The 15,286-nt window shown below is 44.9% G+C and overlaps 1 protein-coding gene across 2 annotated transcripts in view; it reads right to left on the reverse strand.

The window, feature by feature from the left end:
* The window catches only part of LOC113449077 (von Willebrand factor A domain-containing protein 7-like), a 52,897-nt gene that overhangs the window by 7,672 nt on the left and 29,939 nt on the right, over window positions 1–15,286 (reverse strand). For both annotated transcript variants that reach the window (XM_026720036.2, XM_026720037.2), the window contains exons 11-16: window positions 12,759–12,977; window positions 10,604–10,776; window positions 8,154–8,268; window positions 5,788–5,992; window positions 2,023–2,104; window positions 704–924 (exon numbers count right to left, since the gene is read on the reverse strand). In XM_026720036.2, coding sequence (XP_026575821.2) covers window positions 704–924; window positions 2,023–2,104; window positions 5,788–5,992; window positions 8,154–8,268; window positions 10,604–10,776; window positions 12,759–12,977 — 1,015 coding nt within the window. The remainder of the gene's footprint in view (window positions 1–703; window positions 925–2,022; window positions 2,105–5,787; window positions 5,993–8,153; window positions 8,269–10,603; window positions 10,777–12,758; window positions 12,978–15,286) is intronic.

Here is a 15,286-nt window from a genome sequence, read left to right on the forward strand (position 1 = left end):
GGAGAAACTTTCTGACAGTGAGAACAATCAACCAATGGAACAGCTTCCCTCGGAAGTTGTTGAAGCACTATCACTTGAGACTTTCAAGAAGAGATTGGAGTCCCATTTGTCAGAAATGGTGTAGGGTCTCCCACTTGGGCAGGGGGTTGGACTAGATGACCTAAAGGTCCTTTCCAACTCTGATTCTCTGTTATTTGTTATCCATTATCGCTTCTCAATGAACTAGGGGAGATGGAAAGGTGAGATGGAATTTATCAAAAAGTCGAGCCGTGAGAGCCAAGGGCACTTCGGCATGTATTTCCCAAAGCCAGAGACTTTTTCTCATAACGATACAACGAGACTCCATTGGACAATGTGACCTGTTCCAATAGGGGGAGGGAGAATCCTATATTTTCATTATGTGGGCTTGCGCAGGAATTAGTCAGATCTGGTTTTGCCCTCACCAGTGCCGAAATGATGTGTGCTCAATAAAGATTGGATCGTCTCAACTGTGCTTGGTTTGGTTGGGCTTGTCAGTTGGAACAATGGCAGGCAAAGCACCTTAGACTTCTGGAAGTCCACTTCTGGACATGCAGCAATCAGCACTAGCATAACTCAGGACTGTTTAAGGCTCTTGCATGTAAAAGTTGGACAAGACTGGGCGATTGTCAAAGCAAATGGGAAAAAGATCCCCCCCACCCCAGAACAATGGATGAATACGTACCTATATTCACATATTACATTCTTCACATCACCTCTGATTGGAGTGCAAGTGAGACCAGAAGGATTTGCATTGATTTTGACAGTGACGGCACTTTTGTCATCCATGGCAGTGAATGACATTTGCCAAGTATAACGACGACAGTCTGGTTCACTCTGGATGTGGCCTCTACAAGGCACGAAAAATTCTCGGAGTTTGTACACAGGTGGGACCTCATCAGTCTTCTGTTGAACAGAAAATGTGTTGGTTAATAATAAAGCTAATGAGCCATAATACATGAGTACATGAATTTAAAATGCCAATGCCAGGACACATAGATCTTCCTTTTCCCAATATGGATCTACAGGTGTCAGGTGCTAAAGACTAGGTACCAGGGCTGGGATGCAAATATTTTTACTACTGGTTCTGTGGGTGTGGCTAGGTGGGCATGGCCATGTGACTGGGTGGGTGTGGTTCTTTTTTTACAGCAACTCCCCCGCACTCCATTTTTTTGCCTCCTGGGCCTCAGGAAGCTTCCTGGGAGGCCATTTTTGCTCCCAGGAGGCTTCCCTGAGGCCCAGGAGTCAAAAAACACGCAGCAACCCCCATGCACCCCCTTTTGCCTCTTGGGCCTCAGGGAGGCCTCCTGGACGAAGCAATAAGGCAGTGAAGGAGATCCTGGCACAGCTGATTGTCAAAACAGCTAATCATCGGAAGAGGGAAAAAAAATACCAGTTCGGCTGAACCGGTAGCTGTTTTTTTTTACTACCGGTTCAGCTGAACTGTAACATTTTTTTACTACTGGTTCACCTGAACTGGGCCTAACTGGTAGAAAACCACCACTTCTAGGTACCCAATGAAGGTCTAATTCAGAGGTCTAAGAGCTAACCGGAAGCCCCCATTCAATTCTGGAGCCGACCAGAAGTCCAGTTCCCCCCACCATAGAGTCTCCACCTAGTGTGGCATCCTTTTTCTTCTGCCAACTGGAAGTCCGGTTCCCCACCATAGAGTCTCCTCCTAGTGTGGCGTCCTTTTTCCTCTGCCGACTGGAAGGCCGATTCCCTACCATAGAGTCTCCTCCTAGCGCATCCTTTTTCCTTTTACCAACTGGCATCAGGGAGCCTCAGCTGAGGGATGAAAGAGCCACATGAGGCTCCAGAGCTGTGGGTTGCTGACCCCTGGTCTAATTAAACCTAGCAGAAGACATTCTCTTTGTTTATCTGAGGCTGCAGAATTCAGTTTGTGAGTCCTTGGGAATAGGTGGCCTTAAGTATGAGAAGAACAGAAGTCTTCCTGGATGATTAAGTAATGAATGATTGCTGTGAATAAAATTTCAGGCTTACCAAAGCTATTTCAGGAATAACACTGATGGGAATTTTCAGGTAGTTCTGAGCAGAACCGCTGTTAGCAGTGAATGTCACGATGCTGGGGAAAAAAAAAACATTTGTGGATTCATTAACAACAAACCATTTGTTCTTCCCTTTCTGCAACCTTGCTCCGCTTTTGCTGCATTACTACACAAAGAAAAGGGAGTTATTCTCCAAAGCTCTTGAAGGCAGGGCAAGAATGGAAACTGGTCAAGGAGAGAAGCCACCTAGAATGAAGAAGAAATTTCCTGACAGTGCGACAATTAACCAGTGGAAGATCTTTGCCTCCAGAAGTTGTGGGTGCTTCATCACTGGAGGCTTTTAAGAAGAGACTAGACGGTCTGAAATGGGATAGGGTCTCCTGCTTGAGCAGGGGGCTGGACTAGAACAGGGGTCGTCAACCTTTTGGACTTCAGGGACCACCAAACTCTTAATTTTAAGTCCCACAGACCACTAATATGTATTTTGACTGACGGTGGCTTGCTGATGTTGGTGCGTGGGAGAGAGGGGAGAGAGAGAGGGGGAGAGAGAGAAAGAGAAGAAGAGGGAGAGAGAGAGAGGGGAAGAGAGAGAAAGAGAAGGAGGGGAGAGAGGGAGAGAAAGAGAGAAGGAGGGGGAGAGAGAGAGGGAAAGAAAGAGGAGGGAGAGGGGGGAGAGGGGGGAGAGAGAGAGAAAGAGAAGGAGGGAGAGACAGACAGAGAGAGAGAGAGGGAGAGAGAGAGAAAGAGAAGGAGGGAGAGAGAGAAGGAGGCAGAGAGAGAGAGAGAAAGAGAAGGAGGGAGAGAGAGAGAGAGAGAGGGAGGGGGGAGAGAGGGGGCGAGAGAGAGAAAGAGAAGGAGGGAGAGACAGAGAGAGAGGGAGAGAGAGAGAGAGAGAGAGAGAGAAAGAGAAGGAGGGAGAGAATGAGAAGGAGGGAGAGAGAGAGAGAGAGATCCAATCTAACCTCGGAGAGTTGGCAGTGATTCTCTCTCTCTCTCTCTCTCTCTCTCTCTCTCTCTCTCTCTCTCTCTCTCACACACACACACACACACACACACACACGTCCCTCACATCCCCACACCCCCTCCAAGGGAGGCACATTCATAACCTGCTTTTTAGCTCCACTCTCAGGGTGGGGAGAGAGATAGATGGTATCCTGCGATCCCAAATAAAGAATGTTCAGTAGGAACACAGGGTGGGGGATTTTCCTGCAGACTTTTGGGGGGATTTTCCCAAGGTCTCTGTCTGCAGAGTCTGCAGGAAAATTCCCCATCCCATTTTCCTACTGATAGATCATTCTTTAATTTGGGATCCCAGGATACCATCTCCAGCTCTGTTCTCAGGGGGGAGAGAGAGACAGAGAGACTTTTGGCTTCATGCAAAGAAAGCAGCAGAAGCAGCAGAAGTCTGTTTTTCTCTCCCCCAATCTCTGCCAGAAATGAGTCTTTGTGAGACTTGTTGCGCTGGCTCAGCTTCTTGGAGCAGAATGCCTTGCAGGCTCCCAAAGACTCATTTCTGGCGGAGTTTGGAGGAGAGAAAGAAAGTCTTTTGCTGCTATCCTTGCCTGCAGCCAAAAGCAGAAGAAGAAAGAAGCGGAAAGAAGCAGCCCGGTGGCCAGGCGAGTCACATGGGGCGAGTGGGGCAAGTCCCCCCTCCATCCTTTCCCCCCCTCCCCTCGTGTTGTTCGCAATGCAAGCGATGCAAGCCTTGTGTTCCCACGGGCCATGTGGGCGGTGGAGCATTGTGTTTCCATGCAGCCTGGATTAATTGCTTTGGGGGGACATTTCTCTGCGGACCACCAAAATTTTCTTGCAGACCACCAGTGGTCCCCAGCCCACTGGTTGGCAACCACTGGACTAGAAGACCTCCATGGTCCCTTCCAATTCTGTTATTCTATTCTATTCTATTCTATTCTATTCTATTCTATTCTATTCTATTCTATTCTATTCTATTCTATTCTATTCTATTCTATTCTATTCCATTCTAATTCCAATTCTAATTCTATTCCATTCCATTCTAATTTCCATCCTATCCTATCCTATCCTATCCTATCCTATCCTATCCTATCCTATCCTAAATTCAATTCAATTCAATTCAATTCAATTCAATTCAATTCAATTCAATTCAATTCAATTCTATTCTATTCCATTCCACCCCATTCCATTCTAATTTCCATCCTATCCTATCCTATCCTATCCTATCCTATCCTATCCTATCCTATCCTATCCTATCCTAATTTCTATTCTATTCTATTCTATTCTATTCTATTCTATTCTATTCTATTCTATTCTATTCTATTCTATTCTATTCTATTCTTCAAAGAACTTTTCAAAGGTATTATATTAAAATTTGGACGTGTGCCTTGATGCATTAATATTAACAAGTTTAATTAACCAGTGGAACAACCTGCCTCCAGAACTTGTGGGTGTTCCATCATTGGAGGCTTTTATGAAGAGACCGGAGAGCCAATGATCTAGGCTCACCTGCTTCAGCCGGGGGTTGGACTATAAGACCTCCAAGGGTCCTTCCTGTTATTCTGTTATTCCTGGTGACTGCCTGAACAAGCCCTGGGAGATTTATTGGCAACGTTTTTCAGAAATGGTCTCCTCTGCCTTTTTCTTCCTGGGGCTGAGGGACGGTCTCAAAGTCCCGCAGCTAGTGTTGTGCCTAGGGCAGTGATGGCTAACCTTTTCGTCCTTGCGTGCCAAAATCGTGCGTGTGCGTGTGTGTTTCCCCGCATAAGCCCCGCCCCCACACTTGCATGACAGCTACCCAACAATCAACTGGCTGGCGGGAGGCACGCACGCATGCGCAGTGCCCCTGATCTGGGGCAACGGCTCGTGTACCAGCAGAAATGGCTCTGTGTGTGCCACTTCTGGTATGCGTGCCATAGATTTGCCATCACGGGCCTAGGGCAAAACTAGAGTTTAGGTTTCCCCTGGTCCAAATGCCTTTAAGCACGACGGTGTTATTTACCTAGATATGCCTTCTTTAGCTAAGTAGTATGTTCTTCTCTTTAGCCAGAAAACATTTGTGCTGGGCGTTTTTCATTCATCAAAGGGATCACGAATCCCCAGGATTCTCCCTTTGCTTTTCTCTCTTGACAAGTGCCTGTCGTTGCTGATTCTGGATATCCACCCTGGCTGTGTTAACCAGTGGTGGGATTCAGTCAGTTCACAACCACTTTAGTTTTTTTAGCTTTTAGTTTTACTTTATTGTCATCGCACCTCGTACAGCAAAACCAAACACCATCTTCAGTGCACATCATGCCCATGACCATGAAAATAAACACAAACGCACATCCTTCACCCTTCACACATTGAACCGGAAACCCCCGACACCACACCAACACTGTACCATACAGCAGAATTCAAAAGAGCTACTGCCCTGGGATAGAAGCTGTTTTTCAGCCTATTTGTCCTTGTTTTTATTATCCTGTACCGTCTGCCAGATGGTAATAGTTAAAAAAAAAAAGGGTTCCCAGGATGAGATGGATCTTTGAGAATGTTTTGAACTTTCTTAAGGCAGCGGGAGCTATAAAGCTCTTCCAAAGAGGGGAGAGGGCAGCCAATGATCCTCTGGGCAATGATGTTAACCGTCTGGAGCCCTGTCCTATCTGCCACTGTGCAATCGGCAAACCAATTCGGGAGAACCGGTTGTTAACTTTCTGAGCAGTATGGTGAACTGATTGTTGGAAGAAATCATGAGGGCAGAGAATTTGGTTGTTAAATTATTTGAATCCCACCATTGGGGTTAACCTACCTGGAGGCAAAGCTGTCATTTGCAATGGGTGCAATAAAGGTTGCCGTCAGGGTCACGTTTTCTCCTGTGTTCAGGAAACGTTCTTTTGGTTCATAGCTGCTCATGAAACCCCGATCATCCCAAACTTTAAAACCAAATTTTTTGCCTGCTCCATAGTTGACCACCAGGACAGAGATTTCCAAGGTCCCACCAGGTGCCATCGTGCCTGGGGAGGAAAAATGGCATTGTAAGGCATCCAACTGATTTATTTAGGAACAGATTTGGTACGCCTAAGGCAATTTCTCAAAGTGAAAGTATTTTTGTGTGTTACACAGAATCCACCTTCTCTTCTTCCACTTCTACACTTCATAAATCACGAGAACCAATTTCTTAGTACGACATATAGAATAACCTTGAACTTTTCAACTCCTCCACCCCCCTTGAATTATGTGGCAGCTGAATTTCAAAGCTGACAGGCTTTTTATTTTATTATTTTATTATGTACTAGCTTGATACCCATGCTTCGCTACGAAACTATGTGGTCGGGCTTAGTTTTGGGGGAGGAAAAGAAGGGGGGAAAAATCTGACTCTGCCTACCGGCATCCATCGGTATTCATCTGGCTAGCGTCCTGTCAGTGTGTGAGAGAGTTGAGGGCTGTTTGGAAAACTGAAACAGCATTTGCTGTTTGAGCAAGAAGGAGACAGCAAGGAGCCTGGGCGTGGCTTAGCTCAACTGTTCTGTACCAAAGCTGGTTGCTGATGTGAAACTAAAACTGAAACTGAAACTCCTCTCCTGTGCTTGTGTTTTGCATTTGGAACAGATTTCTTTTCGGGTGGGGAGGGGGAGTAGAACTCCTTAGCATCAGAGCGTGTTAATCATAATAATATAGGAAATACTAATGCTCTGGTGGTCCTTTCTTAGCGAGCACCTAGAAGCCAAGAGGAACATACGAGTCAAATTTCAAGTTTGTAAGCTTTACGGTTCTGGAGATTTTGTGATGATGCGTGAATGATATTTCGCTTTTATATATATAGATTATTTTATTAGTTTTATTCTTTTATATGATGTTTTTATATTTTTGTAAGCCGCCTTATCACCATGTTGTGAATAGGTGGCAATATAAATCTCCTAAACAAACAAACAAAAAAATAAATAGAATATCATCATAGAGCAGGCAGTCTTTGACTTACGACCACAGCTGAACCCAAAGTTTCTGTTGCTAAGCAAGGTAGTTCTTAAGTTTTGACGGGGTTTTTTTATGACCTTCCTTGCCGCTGTTAGATAGCCCAGCCAAAAACCAGCCAAATTCAGCTAAGCAGGAAACCCTGGATGAGGGATGTTTGAGATACAGATATTTTGAGATACAGATAACCTGCGTGCCACCAAACAGACAGCTAGCAAATTATCTTGGAATTCTTGATTTAAATCTAGAAAGCAGAAGCAGAATATCTGATGATATACGAGGAGGAGGTAGGAACATGCTTGAAGAGGCAAGCAACCGTTTTGGAGACATGTCAGGAATGAGAAAAGGAACAGGATGCAAAACTAGTTAAAGAATTTGTGAAGAGGACTGTGTGTGTTTGGGGAATGTCTGTTACTGTAGCCACCTATCCATCCATTCGGGGGAAAAGCTGCTGCAAAATAAGTATGCCCCCTCCTCCAAAAAATTGCTTGGAAAATCACATGGCAAAAAAACATTAAAAATGCAGGCGTTGAGAGGAAATACATGTGAAAATTCATCAGCGTTTTTTTTTTTTTTTGCTTTTTCTTTTTGACAAGGCCTGGGCTAAATAAAGGAAAAAAATTTACTGAATAATGAAACAAAAGCAAATATGACAAAGAAAAGTATAAAGGAGTAATGAATTTAGAATAAAAAATAAGAATGTTAGAAGGAATTAAGATATAAATTGAAAGTGGATTTAATAAGTGTAAAGAAAATAAGAATATTGGAGAAAATTTATTGGAAAATGGAAGTAATGATATGATATAGAATTTAATGTGAAAGATAAATATATACTAAGGTCATGATTGTATTGGAATGTAAAAACCTTGGAACCGCTTTGTTCACGGAAAGAGATGTTTTTAAAATATAAAAATATAAAAATTATTATAAAAAAAAAGAAAAAATGCTAGAAACTGAACCAAGAGCAAAACTGTTAATCCCATGTTACTGCTGATATCTTCCACCAGGGATGGGGTTTGCCCGGTTCGCGCTGGTTTGAGCGAACCAGATGTTAATTATACATCCAGTTTGGTGAAGCAATAGTTCCGATGACCAGATGATCCCATCCCGTCCTTCCCCTCCCAGGACTCCCCAGGTGCCAGGTTCTGGCTCCCAGGTAAGTGCGAGGAGGCCTCCTAGCCTTCCGCCCTGTTAGGGACTTACTGTTCTGCTCTGGCAGAGGCAAAACCTGCACAAATTCGGTGGTGATGGAATCCCCACTGATTCGTACGAAGGGGAAGTTGCCTGGAGAAAGGCCCTCCACTTTCAGTAAGGTTCTCTGGAAGGGAAAGAGGGAGAAATTACTATTAAAAATTTTTCCACATTGCTCCTATGCATGTTTATGAATTAAACTTGGTCACCACACTATAAAAAAAGAGGTTGAGACTCTAGAAAAAGCGCAGAGAACCTCCTCTCAAAAACTCAGTAGATCTGTAGTAGGACACCTGCTACCAGATTTGAACTCACCTCATCCATCCCAATGTATTGGAGGCTCTGTGAGGAGGGGGAGTGTGTCAAAGAAGTCAAAATGATAGCCATAACCACCTCACAGCTGATTTTTGGCTGGTTTGAGGCCTTTTTCTGCCTCCCAAAGGCTTGAGGAAGGCTTCTGAGGCTTTGCAGCCGAAAACTAGCCCCGTTTCATCACTTCCTGTTTTTTCCGAAAATACTGGAAGTGATGAAACAGCGCTAGTTTTCGGCCTGCAAAGCCTGCAGAAGCCTGCAGAAGCCTTCCTCATGACGTTGGGAGACTGAAAAAGGCCTCAAACTGGCTGAAAATCAGCTGTGAGGTGTAGTGCAGCTAAGGGGGTGGGTGGGTGGGTAGAGATTACGCGTGCATTCATAGGGGGCGTGGGGGGGCGCACATAGCCATCTGGGTTCTGGCACGTGAGTGCGGGCATGCAAGCCATGCACAATTTTTGGCACAGGAGCCCAAAAAGGTTAGCCGCTACTGTTCTAGAGTCTCAACATCTTTTTTATAATGTGGTGACCAAAACTGGATGCAGTATTCTAAACATGGTCTCACTAAGTCTTTGTAGAGTGGTATTAGTACCTCACTTGATCTTGTGTCCGTCTTGGAGTTGGCTGAAGTGGCAAAATTGACTACTTTGCTTAAAGAAAAGAACATAAATACTTCTGTTTCCGTATGGAAACAAAGCTTCTGAACTTCGTGCTTGATGCGGAAAAGGATGAAACTTTGATTCTGGGTTTTCCAGATTAGACTGCTCGATTGTTGGAGAAATGACTGGTTTATACTATTATGGTAAAACAAAAAGTTGTGATTGTTGTTTAATGCCCTATTCTACTGCAACAGATAGAGTCGGAGGTCGATGCTTCTTTTCCTTTTCCTTTCCTTACCCTTCCTCACTTTTCTCTGGCCTTTGCCCCTCCCTATCCCTGCCATTTTATTTGCTTTCGTATTTTGTATTTTATAACACTTTATAACCTAACTAGCTTGATACATAGTTGATAGTTGGGGGGAAGGAAAATAAGGGGAAAAATTCTGCCTTTGCCTATCAGCATCCATCAGTATTCATCTGGGTAGTGTCCTGTCAGTATGTGAGAGAGTTGAGGGCTGTTTTGAAACTGAAACAGTATTTGCTGTGTGAGCAAGAAGGAGACAGCAAGGAGCCTGGCTGTGACTTAGCTGAACTGTTCTGTACTAAAACTGCTTGGTGCTGTGAAATTAAAACTGAGACTGAAACTCTTCTCCTCTACTTGTGTTTTGCATTTGGAATAGATTTCTTTTCAGGTGGGGAGGGGGAGTAGAACTCCTTAGCATCAGAGTGTGTTAATATATGAAATACTAATGCTCTGATGGTCATTTTGGAGAATCCTTTCTTAGTGAGCACTTAGAAGCCAAGAGGAACATATGTGGGAAATTTCAAGTTTGTAAGCTTTACGGTTTTGGAAATTTTGTGATGATGCGTGAATGGTATTTCACTTTTATATATATAGATAAAAAAGTGGATTACGAGCAAAATGGAGGATTTCTAATTGGCTACTGATCACCATTCGGGTGCATTAAGGTGCATCGCCCCCATCATTTCTGAATAGTAGCCAGGAGATAGTCAAAGGCCATGGCTAAATTGTTGGACTCGGATTGGGCATCCTCAGCTTCAAGTCCTTGCTCAGTCACTTGCTCACTTTGGACCAGTCTTTACTTTCATAGTCTTATCTCAAAGGCAGGAGTGGGATCCAACAGGGTTAACTACCGGTTGGGTTCATTTACGATGTACTTCCCTGCACGCTGCACGCACGTGTAAATCTTCGTCAGCTTGCTGCCTGGACAGCTGAGCAGCGCTATGTGCAGGGAAGCAACGTTTGAAAAAGCACTTTTTTCCTGCTTTTTCAACCGCAGCTGTGCCTCGCACGGCAGCTGAGGTTGAAAAAGCAGGAAATAAAGGACAGGTAACAACCCGGGCAGGTGGGTGGGCTAAAACCTCAGCAGACATAGAACTAGTTCTATGTCTGCTGCTCTTCAGAGCTACCGGTTCTACAGAGCCAGACAGAACTGCTGGAATCCCACCCTGCTCAAAGGATTCCTGAGAGGGCAACCTAAGTGAAAAAAGGAGCTGCCTTTTTCCAGATGATTACTAGGAAGGGATACATACTGGGCCATGCAAGGAAATAGGTCCAACAGCAAAGATGTTGCCCAAAGCATCAAAGGACTGGGACAAAGGTATAGATTCTAGAGGGGTTCCGTCTTCAGAAAGAGGCACCAGGCGCAGGACTTGCATGCCGGAATTATCTCCCATCAGCTTCATGGAGACCGTGTAGTTCAACCCTGAAGGAGATGCAGAAGAGTCAAGAAACAAGTTCCTTCCTTCCTTCCTTCCTTCCTTCCTTCCTTCCTTCCTTCCTTCCTTCCTACCTTCCTACCTTCCTACCTTCCCTCCCTCCTCCTACCTTCCCTCCCTCTTTCTTTCCCTCCTTTTTCTTTCTTCTTTCTTTCTTTCTTTCTTTCTTTCTTTCTTTCTTTCTTTCTTTCTTTCTTTCCTTCCTTCCTTCCTTCCTTCCTTCCTTCCTTCCTTCCTTCCTCCCTTTCTTCATTTCTCCCTCCCCTTCCTTCCTTCCCTCCCTCCCTTCTTCCTCCTGCCCTCCCTCCTTCTTTCCTTTCTCCCCTCCCTCCTTCCCCTCCCTCCTTCCCTCCTTTTTCCCTCCTTTTTCCCTTCCTTCCTCCCTTTCTTCATTTCTTCCTCCTCCTCCCTCCCTCCCTCTCTCTCTTTCTTTCTTTCTTTCTTTCTTTCTTTCTTTCTTTCTTTCTTTCTTTCTTTCCTTCCTTCCTTCCTTCTTCCCTTTCTTCATTTCTCCCTCCCTCTTCCTCCCTCCTTCCTCCCTCCTTCTTTTCCCTTCTTCCTTCCCTCCTCCTCCCCTTCCTCCTTCCTTCCTTCCTTCCTTCCTTCCTTCCTTCCTTCCTTCCTTCCTTCCTTCCTTCCCTCTCTCCCTGCCCCCCCTTCCTGCCATATATCTCAAAACCTACTCAGGCCTTTTCATTTCCTTCTCATTTGTACAGGTAGTTCCTGACTTACGAACACAATTTAGCTCAAAATTCCTGTTGCCAAATGAAACAGTTGCTAAATAATAAACAAACGATTAGGGGTTAAATGGATATTTCTTCCCAGTTGACTTTTGCTTGTTGGAAAGTCTCCAAAGGGGATGGCGTGAGCCCGGGACACTGCAACTGTCATAAATATGAACCTGTCAGGCGTCTGGATTTTGATCAGGGAACCAAGGAGATGCTGCAATGGCTCTAAGTGTGAAAATCAGTCATAAGTCACTTTTTTCAGTGCTGTTGTAACTTCAAACGGCCACTAAATGAACTGTTGTAAGTCGAGGATTGCCTGTGGTTCTGGAGAAGAGAAGGTTTGCAGGATATTATGCTTAGTCAGGGGTCATTCATTCCTCTCAGGTGAGGCTTCATGAATCAGACAATACAACGGTCAGTTAAGAAAATGCAGTCAGACCTAGAAATAATATAGGTAGCTTTTGATTTATGGGCCGCAATTGTGCCCAACATTTCTGTTGTTAAGCGAGACGTTTTGGGAAGTGAGTTTTTCCCTGTTTTATCACATGACCGTCATAAATATGAGTCATTTGCCAACCATCCGAATTTTCGATCAGGTGAGCATGGGGTTACTGCAAGGGTTGTAAGTGTGAAAAAAGGGTTGTACGTCACTTTTTTCCAGTGCCGTTTTAACTTGGAACGGTCACTAAGCAAACTGTCGTAAGTCAAGGACCACTTGTGCATGGGTGGGATTCAAATTTCTTAACAACCGGTTCTGTGGGCGTGGCCTAATTTGTGGGTGTGGCTTGATGGTCATGTGACTAGGTGGGTGTATGAGCAACTTTTACCCAAAATCAGGCAAAGCAGATTGAGTTGCTTGCAGAATCACAGATTCATTCAGAGATCTACCTTTTTGCATTCTGCTGCCCGAGTCTGCACTGAAAAATAGAAGCTTCAGTCCTAAGGAAGGTTTGGCTCTGCTCTCGGTCCACTTCTCCCCAAGCCCCTGAATACCACCCCTGACTGGGCATCAGGGAAGCCTCCTGGGTGAAGGCAAAGCAGTACAACAGCGATTTAGATTAGCTAGAAAGCAAATCCGACAGGAGGGGAGGGGCCAGCCAAGGGCACGATTTGCCAGTTCTTCAAACTACACAGAATTGTAACAACTGGTTCTATAGAACTGGCCGGAACTGGTAGAATCCCATCCCTGCACCTGTGTTTTTTTTACACGCAATGGATCTTGAAGGAAAGCAAAAAAGTACCTTTCACTGGTCGTCCTTGGACCGGAAGTACATACTCATCTTCCTTCTGCAGAATCTGGTAATCAAAGTCCATCAAACTTTTGCCTTCCACCAGTATCGTATAAGTGCTTATGGGATCAAACTTCACGGTCCATGATCCTGGCTCGGGGATAGGAGATATCTTCACAACCTTCTGGTTCACCAAGTTGATTAACATCTTCAGAGATCCCAGTTGAGTACCTGCCATGCGGTGACACATAAACAGACACAAGAGCGGATTGAAACAAAGGGAGAATTTGAGGAAAGTTCCCCCTTCCCATTAACTGCCTCCAGCCAATCCCGTTATTCTGCTCTGTATGCCTAATTTTAATTGCTTGTGATTTATAATGGGGGTCGCCAACCCCTGGTCTGCATCCCAGTTCAGAACAGGGGCGTGGAAAGGGTGGGTGAGCGCGCGTGTGCAGCTCCACTTGAGTAAGCCACGGGCGAGTTCACACACGTGAAGGCTCATTTGCACAAGCGTGTGCACCCACCACTCATGTGGAGCCATCTCCTCTCCCCACCCCCACTCCCACCCAGAGAAGTTGGGGAGAGCAGCTTTTTAAGGTTTTCAAAGCATTATCCAGGTTTCAGGGAAGTGATACAAAACCTGTCCTCATTTCCTGATGATTGGATGCCTCTAGAAGTGTTTTGTCCTGTTCATGTTGGAGGCACTATTCAAGGCACTTCCAGGCCAAAAGGAATACGATAGGATGGGGTAGGGTAGAGTAAGGTAATGTAGGGTAGGATAGAGTAAGGTAAAGTAGGGTAGGGTAGGGTAGGGTAAGGTAAAGTAGGGTAGGGTAAAGTAATGTAGGCTAGGGTAGGGTAAGGTATGGTAGGGTAAGATAGAGTACGGTAAGATAGCATAGGGTAGGGTAAGGTAGAGTAAGGTAAGATAGGGTAGGGTAAGGTAGGGTAGGGTAGGGTAAGATAGGGTAGGGTAGAGTAAGATAGGGTAGAGTAAGGTAACGTAGGGTAGGGTAAGGTAGGGTAAGGTAGGGTAAGGTAGGGTAAGGTAGGGTAGGGTAGGGTAAGATAGGGTAGGGTAGAGTAAGATTGGGTAGAGTAAGGCAACGTAGGGTAGGGTAAGGTAGGGTAAGGTAGGGTAGGGTAGGGTAAGGTAGGGTAGGGTAGGGTAAGGTAGGGTAGGGTAGGGTAAGATAGGGTAGGGTAGAGTAAGATAGGGTAGAGTAAGGTAACGTAGGGTAGGGTAAGGTAGGGTAAGGTAGAGTAAGGTAAGATAGGGTAGGGTAAGGTAGGGTAGGGTAGGGTAAGATAGGGTAGAGTAAGGTAATGTAGGGTAGGGTAAGGTAGGGTAAGGTAGGGTAGGGTAGGGTAAGGTAGGGTAGGGTAGAGTAAGATAGGGTAGGGTAAGGTAGGGTAGGGTAGAGTAAGATAGGGTAGAGTAAGGTAAGATAGGGTAGGTTAAGGTAGGGTAGAGTAAGATAGGGTAGAGAGTTGGTCCTAGAACACTGCCTTGGGGGACACCACTATTGACAGGTACAGAATTTGATGGGACGCTCCCAATTTTGACCATTTGTTGTCTGTTTGTCAGGAATCCTTCTATCCAGTTATGCAGGTGTCCAGAGATACCATAAGATTGTAGTTTTAGGAGTAGTTTGTCGTGTACCACTGAACCAAAGGCTTTACAGAAGTCTATGTAGATTGCGTCTATTGCTTTGCCCTGATCGAGTTGTGTAGTCCATATGTTTTTGCAGTGTAAGAGTTGCAGATTACAGGATAGTTTTTTCCTGAAACCAAATTGTTTATTGGAGAGTAGGTTGTTTGTCTCTAAGTGGAGGATAATGGATTGGTTAATAATTGTTTCCATGACTTTACAGGTGACGCAGCATAAGGAGAGCTGTTCTTTTGGTTTCCAGCACTCCCGCATGCGTGAAGACCAAATGGCCGGCATGCATAGGTGTGCCGGAACCCAGAAGAGCAACAAGCGATGGCTGGCGTGCCTGGAGAGATGGCTTTGTGTGCCACTTCTGCACACATGGCATATTTTCGCCATCACGGATCTAGTCCAAACTTCTGCTCAAGCAGGAGACCCTATACCATTTCTGACAGATGGCTGTTCAGTCTCTTCTTGAAAGCTTCCAGTGGTGAAGCACCCACAACTTATAAAGGCAACTGTTCCATTGATTGATTGTTCTCACTGTCAGAAAATTTCTCCTTATTTCTAGTTGAAACTCTCCTGGATCAATTTCCATCTATTATTCCTTGTCTGGCCTTCAGGTGCTTTGGAAAATAGGTTGACCCTCTCCTCTCTATGATAGCACCTCAAATATTAGAACACCCCTGGTCCTTCTTTTCAGTAGACCTTTTTAATGGTGTGGTTGACCAATACCAGATGCAGTATTCTAGGTGTGGTCTTACTAAGGCTTTATAGAGTGGTATTAGTACCTCATGTGACCTTGATTGAATCCCTCTGTTAATGCAATTTAGGATTGTATTGGCTTTTTTGGCTTCTGCCTCACACTGCTGACTCATATTGAATTAGT

This window comes from Pseudonaja textilis, chromosome 2, assembly GCF_049901715.1.
Source record: "Pseudonaja textilis isolate UNSWEBS1 chromosome 2, rPseTex1.2, whole genome shotgun sequence".
NCBI lineage: Eukaryota > Metazoa > Chordata > Lepidosauria > Squamata > Elapidae > Pseudonaja > Pseudonaja textilis.